At 43.2% G+C, this 13,315-nt stretch overlaps 1 protein-coding gene across 12 annotated transcripts in view; it reads left to right on the top strand.

Moving 5' to 3' along the window:
• The window catches only part of VSTM4 (V-set and transmembrane domain containing 4), a 109,945-nt gene that overhangs the window by 71,052 nt on the left and 25,578 nt on the right, over positions 1-13,315 (top strand). For 10 of the 12 annotated variants that reach the window (XR_004810062.2, XR_004810061.2, XM_049103147.1 and 7 more), the window contains one exon: positions 225-286. Coding sequence is in view for 10 of the 12 variants with exons in the window: in XM_049103147.1 (XP_048959104.1) it covers positions 225-286 (62 nt within the window). In the remaining 2 variants the exon portion in view is untranslated. Of the gene's footprint in view, positions 1-224; positions 287-5,977; positions 6,152-13,315 lie in introns of those variants that run through there. The other 2 variants (XM_035707771.2, XM_035707770.2) reach the window with 1 other exon arrangement.

The raw sequence follows: 13,315 nt of genomic DNA, 5'->3' as shown, positions 1-13,315 counted from the left end.
AAATATACAAAAAAAAAAAACAAAAAAAACAAAAAAAAAGGACTAGGGGAGGATTGCTCTCCATCAGGGGGCACCCAGTGATAACTAGATCAGAAACCGGACTTCTTCCATGGGGGCAGGAAGGGATCTGTGTGTCTCCACAGAGTGTCTATGATACTCATGATATGTGGGCATTAAGAGCCCTGGGAAGAATTGCAAGCTAAACCCTTGACATCCTTCCACAGCTCCTGTGGCTGCCACATTCCATAAACCGAAGCTGCTGAAACCACAAAGAAAAGTTACCCTGGTGAGTAATCATATTTTGTGTTGTTGGTGTTCCTTCAAGCCTTAAACACACTTGAGGTCCAAGTAGTACCTTCATTGACTCAAAACATGCTGAAAGTTCTTTGTGCTTAGTCCCCAAGGAGAGACATTCTGTCTTGTTGGGTCAGCTTTTAAGCCATCTTTTCTCCACATCTGGTTCCTAGAGTGGCTTTTAAAAATTCAAGTAGAACAATGTTCCATTAAAAATACTATTTTTCAGAGATCCCTGGGAGGCTCAGCAGTTTAGCGCCTGCCTTTGGTCCAGGGCGTGATCTTGGAGTCCTGGGATCAAGTCCCACATAGGGCTCCCTGCACAGAGCCTGCTTCTCCCTCTGCCTGTGTCTCTGCCTCTCTCTCTGTGTGTCTCTCATGAATAAATAAATAAAATCTTTAAAAAAATTACTATTTTTCAAAAACAAGGAAGAAAAAGCCACACTCTGGAAGGTATAATAGAATATGGACCTGCTTATATAAATTTACCTGTTAACTACTCTGAAGAGACTGCTGAAGAACCTTACAGAAAATATATCATAGCTATTTATTTTGAAAGAACTTTAGATTTACAAAAGAGTTGTAAAGATACGGAGAGTTCCTGTCTGCCCTTTGCCCAGCTTCTCCTAGGGTTAGCACCTCACATAGCCATGGTGTCTTTGTCAAAAGTAGGATTACCATAAGCACATTGCCATTAACCACACTCCAGACTTTGACCAGATTTCAGCAGTTTTTCCACCCATGTTCTTTTCCTGTTCCAGGATCCAGTCCAAGCTATCATATTGCACTTAATTGTCAATGTGCCCTTAGTCTCCTCCAGTCTGTGACATTCCCTAGTCTTTCTCTGAGGTTTTCTGATGAGTAGAGATAAGGTTCTGGATTTTGGAGAAGAACACAGAGGTGATATTTCCTTCTCATTGCATTTTTTCAGGGATGCATGATGGCAATATGTCTTATTGATGGTGACATTAATTGCAATAGCTTGGTTAGGGTGGTGTTTGCCAGGCTTCCTCCATACAGAGTTAACTATTTTTCCCTTTCTGTACCTGTTTGTTAGGTGTTTTTTTTTTTTGTTTTTGTTTTTGTTTTTTGCCGGTTTTTCTTTGATCCATTGGGAATTTGGGAATGTATCCAGTTTTACCTCAGATTCTTTTTTATTTTACTTTGTTTCATATTTCAATAGTTATTACTTGCTGATTTCATTAAACTTCATCCCTACATTCTAAACAGTTATTTGAACTAAACATTTACTAGTTTTATTATTATTCTTTCTTGAATCCAAAGTCTTCCCCCCAAATATCTTTTTTTTTTTAAGATTTTTATTTATTTATTCATAGAGACACACACACACAGAGAGAGAGAGAGAGAGAGAGAGAGACAGGCAGAGACATAGGCAGAGGGAGAAGCAGGCTCCATTCAGGGAGCCCGACATGGGACTCGATCCCGGGCCTCCAAGATCACACCCCAGGCTGCAGGCGGCACTAAACCGCTGCGCCACAGGGGCTGCCCTTCCCCCCAAATATCTTTATTTGCCTTTACATTTGAGTAGTTTGTCTGGGGATAGAATTCTAGTTTTATAAACTTTTTTCACTCTGTTCTGGGAAATATGCTGAGCACTTTATGTGCATTTCTATTTACTTCCCGTGTTGCTCAATGTAAATGCCATATTCGTTACTGTGGCCCATAACACCCTATATCATGCAAGCCACATATGTCATTTAAATTTTTTAGCAGTCACATTCAAGAAGTAAAAGAAATAGGTGAAACCAATTTTACTAATATGGTTTATTTAACCCAGGATAGCAGAAAGATTATCACTTGAACACATAATCTATGCAAAAATTATTAATGAAATATTTTACATGCTTTCTGTTCTCCAAAACCTTCAAAATTCAGTGTGTATTTTATGCCTATTGCACATCTCATTTCAGAGCCACATTTTAAGTGCTTAAAAACCACATTTGACTAGTAGCTGTCATGAAAGCTCAGCCATATGTGATCTAGCCCCTGTTACCTCTTTGACATTATTTTTCCTGCTGTCTCCCTTCTTTGTTCCCCTCTGGCCACACTGGCCTCATTGCTAGTCCTTAAACATACCAAGCATGTTCTAGAAGGGCCTTTGCACCAGTTGTTCACTCTGGAACATTCTTTTCAGGTTATGCTTGTGGCTTGTCACTCATCCCCTACGGTCTCTATTTACATGTCATCTTGATGGAGAAACCTTCCTGAAATCCTATATAAATACTTCTCACCCTCTGATGGCACTCCTTATGACAGACACCCTGATGTACTTTATATTTATCTGTTGATTGCCTCTCCTTTCTACCAAAATGCATGGCCCATCAAGGCAGGGAGGCTGTCTGCTCTGGTCGCTGCAATGTCCTCCATACACAAAGCATTATCCAGCATTATGGAGATTTGTTAATGAACCTGAACACCAGCCCTGTGGAGTAGGTTCTCTCATTCTACTTTTACAGTTGAGCATATTGAGCTGCAAAGTCAGGGAGGTGCAAGATGGAACCCAAGGTCATGCATACTTGAATCTGACCCTTCTGAATCTAAAACATAAGGTTTTAACCAGCTCATTTGGATTCTTGCCTCAGAGTGGAGTCTTGGTCTGGTGTCTCTCTGGCCATGGTTCAGACATACTGTCCTGGCTCAGCCTCGCCCCTGCCCATGCCGTTTTGTACCCATGTCTCCTGCTATTCTTCTGGGGAGGCTGATTCACCTCTTTTCCAAAGAGAGCCTTCTTCTGCCTGCAGTGAATTGTGGGTTCCAGTGGGCTTTCCATTCAGTGTGATCCTATCTGGTTCATATCATCAGAAATTCCTCACCAGTCTGGTCTATTGACTACCCCTGTCTTGTCCTCAAATGCAGCTGTACAGTCTTTGCTGATTTTAATAGATCTCTAGTCTGTTGGTGGGCTTTGGAAACTCAGCAGGACACAAAGGCTAAACCAACTTTCCTCACTTCCTCAACTGTGCATATCACTGTGCATCTTTGTGAGTGTATGTGTACCTTTTTCAGATCTTTTCTCCTTGTTCTGATATTTATGAACTACCTCGAGAAAGGATTTTTCTTATAATTTTTCCCACCTTACTTTCTCCCTGAGTTGGTCAGGAGTTGTTGCTTCTAATCCAAAATCTTACTCCAGTTAATAACAGGAACAGCTATGTACTGACACTCCATGGATATATCCCAGAGAGCACCAAAAAACATGCTTTTTGCATGTTGTTATAGTTAATTCTCACAATGAGCTCCCCCATCCAATCTCCAGTTTTGAATGTGAGGACATATACTCTGTTTAAGAAAAGTGAGTTCCTCCAACTCACAGGTGTAGCAATCCACTTCCCATGAAGATCATGCTGCTGACCCAGTGGACTGCCCCTTTGCAGTGTCATCAGTCATAAATGGATGACTCTCTAATCCATGGCTGGGGGGTGGGTACCTCTCATTTATCCATTAAACAAAAATCAGTTGTATGCTTTTTGGGTACAGAAGGCTTCATTAAGCACTTTGGGGCCACCTGTAAAGGGATCAGAGTCAGCAGCATTTTCAAAAATAATACTGGTCTTAATCACAAGTTTTAGTTGCAGAGTTTGGTTTGTGTGTTCATTCAAGCTAGTGTGCTCCTCTCGATGGCAATTCAACATAGGACATTCTTATCTTCACAGGAAGTAGGTTGGGGCAGTTAGAGGCATTTCAGAAGGGGTCTTTGTTTTATGAAGTATCTCCAAGATACTTCTTAAGTACTTCTTAAGTACCAAAGCATCTGTTGATCATCTATGAGATGAAAAGACTTAAAATTTTCTATACCCAAACGAGACCATTTGGAAACCAGTTTATACCCATAACAATAGACAATCAAGGAAAGAGCTGACTTTGAATGGGACTCTCTGGCCGGTGACTTAAAGTCAAAAATACTGGGCCTAGTATGTGTAGGTTTGTGTTAATATTAAGATTTATTTTCCAAGAAGAGCAGCATTGACCTCAGTCTCGTTTGGGTCGATATTTAGCTCTCAGATCAATAGGTCTTGATGGTAGCTGGAACTAAAGTCAATAATTACTTGTTGACTCACTTAGGCCTTAGTGGGTATTTTAGAAAAAGCTTGGAGACATCTTTACTTTGGTGCCTGGTACCAGTTGAGTGGTTTATCTCTGTTGCTATTCTATTTTGCGCCCATTTGCATAAGAAGGTACTTCCTGGAGTGGCCATGGGCCCCAGAGACCCCCAGCCTTCTTTCCAGAGTGACGTTAGCACATTCTCACCCCAAGAAGCCAAATTGCCTGCCACCTCCAGTGACTCATTGCCAAGAGGGAAAATATTTATTTATTGAGTACCTACATGTGCCAGCTCCTCTGCTTGCAGGCTCCATCTCACTCATCTCAAGTGCACGTGTGAACTCCTGGTGGGCCTTCTGGACTCTGGCAGGCAAAAATGACACATGCATTTCCTTGTATTTTCACCCTTAAAGCATGAAAGTGGGAATATTTTTGTGGGTTTCCAAGACAACATGGCATTTTGCAGGAAGTATGTACGCCAGAGACTAATAGTGTTTGGAAAGTTTAAAAGATAGGATTGAAGAAGGAAAAAAGAGATGAGAAAGGCATTTTATTTCTTATTTTTTTTAATTAATTAATTAATTTATTTGAGAGAAAGAGAGAGAGAGAGAGAGGGAACACAAGCAGGGAGGAAAGGCAGAAGGAGAGGGAGAAGCAGACTCCCTGCTGAGCAGGGAGCCTGATGTGGGATTAGATTCCAGGATCCTGAGATCATGACCTGTTCCAGAGGCAGATGCTTAACCAACTGAGCCACCCAGGCACCCTGAGAAAGGCATTTTAGACCTTTTATAATCAAGATACCAAAATAGAGCTCCCCTCTTTTTTTTAACAAAAACAAACACAACAGCCTGCTTTCAAAGTTACCTCATTAGAGAGTGAGGCCGAGCATGATCACACAGGGTCTCTCTGATGGACGATGTGATCTGTTTTTCCAATAACCTTAAACACTGACAATGGGTTATTGTTCCTACATCAGTGGTTCTTCCTCCTTTTGGGGGCAAGGGAGTACTTTCACAACACTCAAAATATGTGGTTTCCCTTTCAGTTGGGGGTGAGGGATTGGCACTGGCTCAAGACCCCCCTGAAGCCTTCTGGTCACCCCCACTCACTCCCCCTGCAGCAGAGTCCCCAGTACACACTCAGGGAACGCAGATACTTCCAGGAAAAGCTGTCATGGCTTCCTAGTTTCTGAAGAAACAGAGAAAGGCAGAAATGCTTTTGATTGCTTTTTACTGCCCCAGATCAGTTATTGATTTGGAGGCCAAGTGGAGGAAGAGGAAGCAGCATTTCTGTGATGTGGAGGCAAGAGCTCAGTGCTTAACAAAGAGCAAGAGGAAATAATGAATTTGAGAGGAGGGGCATCAGAAAAAGAAGAGAATGCGGACCTTTGGGTTCAGTGGGTTTTCACACACTCTAACCTCTGCGTCAGCACCCTCCTCACTGAGGACTGCTCTGTGCCTCACCCCAGAAGCTCTGTAATGAAGGCACCTAGATGTAGTATTCAGTAACTGGAAGGCTCAGGCCACCTCTCTCCTCTAAGGAGAAGAAGATCATCTCTTGTGAGCTGAAGACCGAAAAATCTGGAACGTCATGGGCTTAATTATCTAAACTTTCCCTGCAGGTCTCTTGTTTCCTGTGTGTCCTGCTCAGATCCGTCCTCACACTGCTGCCTAGAGAGTGTTCTCAGACACAGCTCAGACCTTGTCCTTCCCTATTTAATATACTCCCCAAGCTCCCCTTTGCTTTCAGGGTGAAGCCCGGCTTCCTGCGAGCTGTGTGAGTGCGGGCTGGCCCCGGGTCCCACAGGCTCTGTCCCGCTGCAGCTGCCCAACCCATCCTCCCGCAGGGCTGCTGCTCCCCTCCTGGCCCACCCACTACCCACAGAGCCACAAGGGGGGTCCCGCGGGCATCAGCTATGCTCCGCACGCCAGGGAGCTCCCCATCACCACCCCCTCACAGCACTTTACAGCCCTGTTATTTCTGAGCCCTCCCGGCATCAGTGTCCTCCTTCCTGGGGGTGAACATGGGGCTGTGCTGCCACCCCAGCTCACGGCTTTGCTGCACACCTCCTCCCCAGGTGGTTGCACCACCACCGCTCCGGGATGTTGGCTGTCTCCACCATGGTCAGATTGCCGGACACAGTCAGCCCTGGCACAGGTGCACCAGCCACACATGCAGCCCCTCCATTCCCTTGCTTGGGTCGTCAAGGCAGTTCCAAACGGATTCTTCTGACTCTTTATGGAGCATTTCCCTGCAGGCTCCACACCACCCCATTCCACCAGAGTGTACACACAGTGCGGATTCCTGGCCCCTACACCACGTGGGAGAGCCCTGCCTCAGGGACCGGCTATGCCATTCAGAATCTAGGTGTCTTCTGCCTCACCCTCACATGCAGTGGAGACTATGACTCCTCGGCGTGGCCCAGCTTGTCCATGTCCCCTTGCTCATTGCCACAGATTGTCATATGCCTAACACCTCCCCATCCATCTGACTTTGCTTGGGGCATTCACAGCACCTTACCTATATTTGAGCACTTCCCACACCACACTGAAGTCCTGTGTAGCTGCCCGATTTCACTTTCTCCTCTGCTAGAACCAGGCTGTTCCTTCTTACAGAGTGACTTCACATTCCTTAGACTATGAAGGCTCTACGTTATAGACACCTTAGATGGTAGACACAGTAGGGGCCATTTCTTTAAATTGTGCTCAAGTGCACATCACATAAAATTCACCATCTTAACCATTTTGAAGTGTACAGTTCAGTAGTGCTAAGTACCTTCACATTGCTCTGTAAACCATCTCCAGAACTTTTCATCTTGCAAAACTCTGTACTCAATAAATAGCACTCCTGCTTCCCTCGCCTCTGAAACCCACCCCTCTACTTCCTGTCTTTATAAATCTCACTACTCTAGGAACCTCGTGCAAGTGGAATCACGTAGTAGTTATCTTTCTGTGACTGGCTTATTTCATTTAGCATAACATTGTCAAGGATCATCCATGTTGCTATAGGGGTCAGAATTTCTCTTTTTTTCAGGGCTGAGTAGTATTTCCTTGAATGTATATACCACATTCTGCTTATCCATTCATCTGTCCATAGACGTTTGAGTGACTTCCACATTAGCTATTGTGAATGATAACTGTTGTGAATGTGGATGTGCAAATATGTTTTTGAGTTCTCGATTTCAGTTTTTGGGTATATACCTAGAAGTGGGTTTTCTGAGCCATATGGTAGTTCTATTTTTAATTTTTTGAGGAACTACCATACTGTTTTCCATCACAACTGTGCCATTTTACATTCCCACCTTTAGTGCACAAGGACTCAATTTCTCTATATCCTTGCCAACACTATTTTCTGTCTTTTTGATAGTAGCCATCTTAATGGATGTGAGATGCTATCTCATGGTAGTTTTAATTTGCACTTCCCTAACAATTAAGGATGTTGAACATCTTTTTATGTTCTTGTTGGCCATTTGTATAGCTTCTTTGGAGAAATGTCTATTCAAGTTTTTTCCTATTTTTTAAAATCAGGTTGTTTGTTTTGTTGTTGTTGAGTTGTAGAAGCTCTTTATATATTCTGGATATTAACTTCTTATTAGATACATAATTTGCAGATATTTTCACCAATTCTGTAGATTGCCTTTGCCCTTTGTTGATTGTCCTTGATGCATAATAGTTTTAAATTTTTATTAGTTTTAAAATCATCAAGGACTTGCCCTCTTCATCACTGTGTCCCAAGTAGAGGAGCTGGAACTTGCAGAATGCTTGTGGGATGAATGAACAATTGAGGACAGAGATCTGGGACTAGAGCTCTAAGTCCTCACTGCTCAAAGTGTAGTCCATGGACTAACAGCCTGGGCATCCCCTGGGAGCTTGTTGGAAAAATAGAAGCCCAGGCCCCACCCTAGATCTACTGAGTGAGAATTTGCAATTCAGCAAGATCCCAGATGAGTCTGATGAACATGAATGCTTGAGAGTGTGGCTCTGAATAACTCATCAGACTCAGTAGCCCACTCTGGCTGGGTCATTGATGACAAGACAGAGCCCCTCATATCTGGAGAAGATGTTTTTACATTTTAATAAAGAGTTCAGCCATTTGGGAGAATGGTGGTTTTCTTATTTATCAACAAAGAGAACATTAAACATGAGAATCTGCTTCTAAAGCATACAGTGACTTTCCTTCATTCCTGAGGACCTTTCTTGGGCAGCTTCTCCCTGTGATCTCCTAGGCCCTCTGTCAGTAGAGAGTTCTGACATGTGGGGAGTGGCTCTGCCCACCTGGGATTCCCTCGAGCTGAAAGTCTGCAGTACACTTGCCTCCTCCCCTGAACTCTGAAAGATCTGGGTGCTCCGAATGGACATAAAGTATGTGGCTCATTGTATCATAGCTGAGAGGGAGCTTGTCTTAGGAATGGGCCTTCCATTGAGTGGTCAGCCCAGGATCCACATGCCTCAAGGGCTTTGTCCGGTGTTTCCCTGGTCTCAAGAAAGAAGCCCCTTTTCCCAGCCTTGTTTCACTATTGAGAATATCCTGCCAAGACCAGAAAGAGTTTCTCTCTGATCTGTAGCAGAACAGGGCTTGGAGGCACATTAGGCACCAGTGATAGAATTCTGAGAGGATTTTAATAATAACCCAAATCCCAGCAAAATTATTTCCAGAGGACATGCATTTCAGGTTTCTTGAAGGATGTTTATAATTAGCCGGAGAATTTCTCTTGTTGTCGCTAATGTGCTAGAACTGGTTTCAGTTAAATTTTACATCAAAAGGATATATTAACCTGCATAAAATATGTTCATAATCTCGATTTAAAATTAAAAAGAAGAAAAAAACCCCACAATCACTTGTACAATATATTGCCCCAAGTAAAAGCCTTGGGAAAAAAACAAAAACTTTGCTGGTACCACGCTAGTACCATTTTTACAGAGATAAAAATTCTATGCCCCCCTCGGTACACATGCGCATCCCATTATTGTCACGGGGAGTTATGTATGTTGACTGGAGGGAAAAATAGATACTGAACATTGGAAAGGATGAGAAAAGGGGAAGCAGAAGTCATTTGGTTTCATGGATTCCCTCCAGTCTGGGGAGTGCGGGCGGTGGGATGCGAGCATTGGGGAGGTGCAAGCAGACCCTACCGCCACCCCCGCCCCAAGTGGAGGTGGGATTGTATTAGTTTTGTGTTAGGGACTGGTAACTCTGTCATAGGGCTGGCACCTCCGGGGGTGCCATGAGGTCAGTGCTGAGGCCCTTGGCTGCCGAGTGCCGTCCACAAACAGCTACCAGGTTGGATGCTTCTCTGTTGTGTCAGGCCCATGGAGTTGGCTTGAGGTTCTGTATTCCCCATGGGCCAAGTGAAGCTCTTACTCTCCAGGTGTCTTTTAAGACTGGTCATGCCTGAAGCTCTAATGAGGACCCCCTTTGAGGAATTCAATATGGGGAGACAGTGGAGATCCTACTCCAGAAGTGCTGTGGGAGGAGTCTGCCTCACCCCATTTTAGGAGGATAATGTGACTTTGTACTTTGAAGAGGAAGGTGACTTTGGAATTGACCACCACAGGACCATGTTCCCATTTCCTGTGTCATTGATTCATTCATATCACTTTGCAGTCTTCCACTAGTTATTCATTCCTCACACATTTATGGAGGGCCAGCAGGCGGTGCAAGGTGCTGTGGGGACAGGAGCACGAGCCTTAGAATCTCCTGATGGAGGTGAACAGGTGGCAGAGAGGTAGGCTGGGCCAGAGGTTGGCCGAGGCCAGAGCAGGCCTGGTGGTCCTGCAGGTCTAGCCCCATGAGTGACCCTACCAAGTTGCACAGGCCCGTCCTGCCCCTGGGGGCCCTGGAGAGGCCTCTCTGGGAAGGGCCATCCTCCTTTGTCTGCAGGGAATGTCCCTCTAGAGTGGTATCTTGTTTTCCAGCTCAGCTCAGCTGATTTGCTGCTTTTATTGGGCACTTCATTGTTGGGATCATTGCACTGCTGGGAAATTTTTTTTTAACTTTTACACTCTATTTTATTTTTGTAATCTCATGGAATATCATTTGTGTTCACATTCGATTTTTTTATAAAAAAATTTCATTTAAAACCTCAGTTTTGAGTGCAGAACATTTCAGAATTGTTATTAAAAGACTTTTTCAATCTCAAGTAGAGAATATTAGAAATGAAGTGCCATTTTGGAAAAAAAAAGGAAAAAAAAAAGAAAAAAGTCATCACTGTATCTGTGACATCGAGCTAAGTATTCACAATATCCAGAAGAAAATCTTGATGTGAAGTTCTGAGTTCATGACAAACTAATGGAACATTTAAGGGATTTTATGCTCCTAGCCAGGCTTAATTCTAATTTATTATTATGACTCCCAAAAGCTGAATTTATAAATTCCAACAAGCACATGTGATGTCCAAAAGGCAAGAAGACAGCCTCATGAATGTATGACTAGAGCACACATAGAAAGATGAAGATTGCAAACTCTGAATACAATCATGTGTGCCATTGCTCACATTACATATGAATTCAGGTGTGCCAGCATACTGCTGTTATTTTATGTTTGGTCTTAATGCTTGGTGTGTGCCCTGTATATTGTGTCCATGACATAATGCTAGTGATGGTGGTGATGATGGTGATGTGATGAAGCTGGTGATGACAGTGATGACACACACACTTCACTTCCATGGCACTCCGCATGCAGACAGTATCCTGGTGCTGGTCAGTAGGAATGCTGGGACAACCTGACCTAAGCATTGCTATTGTCTCTTGTTTCCCAAATGAGGCAGGGAGCCACAGGGAGGTAAGTAGCAGCACAAGCTTCCCCACCAGGTGGTGGCAGTGCAGGGTCTGGTTGGGCACTTGGCCTCAGGTCCCTGTTCCTCCCCACCCGGCTCTCCCCGGGCTCCGCTGTGTCTCACAGAAAGCACTCAGCAAAGTCCTAGTCTACCAAGTCTTGACCTCACTGGATGAGTATTTGTATAATGAAAGTTGCAATGGTGATTCTAAGTGGCGTGCAGGAGTGGGGCTGGCAGTTCACAATATCCATTTGTTAAGATAGAAAGTGAAATTCCTTGCATTGACTCTCATTTCTCTGCAGTTGCCAAATCCCTATTTGGCTTATATTCTTTAAACAGTTTTCTGTGTATGTACAAATTCATATCCATCTCTGTCTATTCCCAAAGTGTATGCACAGTCAACCCACAATCAGTATAGGTCATGCCTACAAATTATGACAAATAATTTCTGTGTGCCAACTTCCCCCAAAACGATAGTGGTCTTTTTTTTTTCTTTTCTTTTCTTTTTTTTTCGATAGTGATCTTAAACAGAATGTTTACAATTAAATTGTTTTCTCATTCACAATTCATCAGGCTCATATTTCTATGTCACTACATAGAGATCCATTCCATTCTTGTAATAACTGCAAAGTGTCACAGTATCATCATTTCTTTCATCTGTCTATCTATCTATCTATCTATCTATCTATCTATCTATCTGATATCATCATAGGTCTATATTTTAATCTATGAAGTTGAAAGCCTTAGGCAGACTTATATGATTCCAAGCAGTAGAACCTGGGTATCTTTCTTCTTGGTAGAATGTCCTAAAGGAAATTCTAGATAGGCCAAAAGAGAAAAAAGTCCCATGGTTCTGCTCATGATTTCCAAGAGCATCCCCTCCCTGTATTCCTGAGGCCCAGGATATTCAAAGGAAGGTTTTTAATGCAGTGCCAGACTGGTTTTCTTTCATTTTTGTCCTAAACTCATTCAGTCATTCATGTAAAAATTTACACTGAGTTTCTTCTGTGTGCCGGGTAGCACCTGAGTTGGGCACCTTCCTAGAAGCTAAGTTAGAGCCAGTGGTGTGATCCAGCCCATTTCTGTCCACTAGAGAGAACTAATCTCTTTGGCATCATAAAATTTACACATGTAAGTCAGCCAGTGCTATAAACCAGAATTTTTTTCTTGGAGAACTAATTGCTCACAATTTCCCAGCACACTACTCTGGATGTAGCAGTGAATGTTTGACAAAGTTGCTGCTTTCACGGAGATCAGTGATGCAGTTAGAGGCTAGCTCTAGCACCAGCTCCACCACATACTAGTTGTTGACCTCAAGCTTGCCATTTCTCTGCCTCTGTTTCTATATGTGTAAAATGAGGATGATAGTAAGAGGACTTTCTGTGTAGAGTTGTCAGTACACTAAGCAAGCATTAGGTGCTATGATTACATTCTTGTGGTTAAAGGCAAAAGTAATCAAATGGATAGTACTTTATAATTCCAAGGTGTGACACATGCTCTGCAGAACAGTACTGCAGAGCAGAAGAGCCAGGGAGAGACTGTGTTTGATGGGGAGGGAGCCTCCTTGGAGCAAAGGCCCAATAAAGTGAGAGAGCAAGCCACACTGCTATTTGGGGGAAGAACATTCCAGGCAGAGAGCAGAGCCTGAACTAAAGCCTTGAGGTGAGCCCTGAACAAGGAATACTGTATAGATGTGTCTAACACATACCAGGAGACCAGGGGCTGAAGCATTGGTCAGGAAGGGGGATGTGTGGTGTGAACAGAGGTCAGAGGAGTCCTGGGGAAAAATCATGAAGGATCAGTATCCTGATAGGGACTCTAGATTTTATTCTAAGTGTGATAAGAAAACATTGGAGAATTTTATGCTGAGCAGTGAGTGGGTTGACATCATTTTAGAAGGATTAACTTTACCACTGTGAAAAAAATATATAGATATACATCTGTCTCACTGGACTTATTTGGCACTGGCCTGAGGTCCAGTGGTATCCATCAGAATCTACCGTGTGATGTCTTCTAAATGAACTGAGTGTCTTCTCTCTGCCTCTCAGTATTTCAAAGGGACCAATTGTCAAAACAACCCTTGTCTGTACTCTATAATAAAAAATTATAGTAATAGTAATAATAATAATAATAGTTGAGCACTTGTGTAGCATTTACTATTTACCCACCAGGTAATTTTCTAAG

The sequence above is a fragment of the Canis lupus genome, chromosome 28, assembly GCF_003254725.2.
Source record: "Canis lupus dingo isolate Sandy chromosome 28, ASM325472v2, whole genome shotgun sequence".
Lineage (NCBI taxonomy): Eukaryota > Metazoa > Chordata > Mammalia > Carnivora > Canidae > Canis > Canis lupus.
Note: the sequence above shows the minus strand (reverse complement) of the source record. Positions and strands in the feature narration are given on the sequence as shown.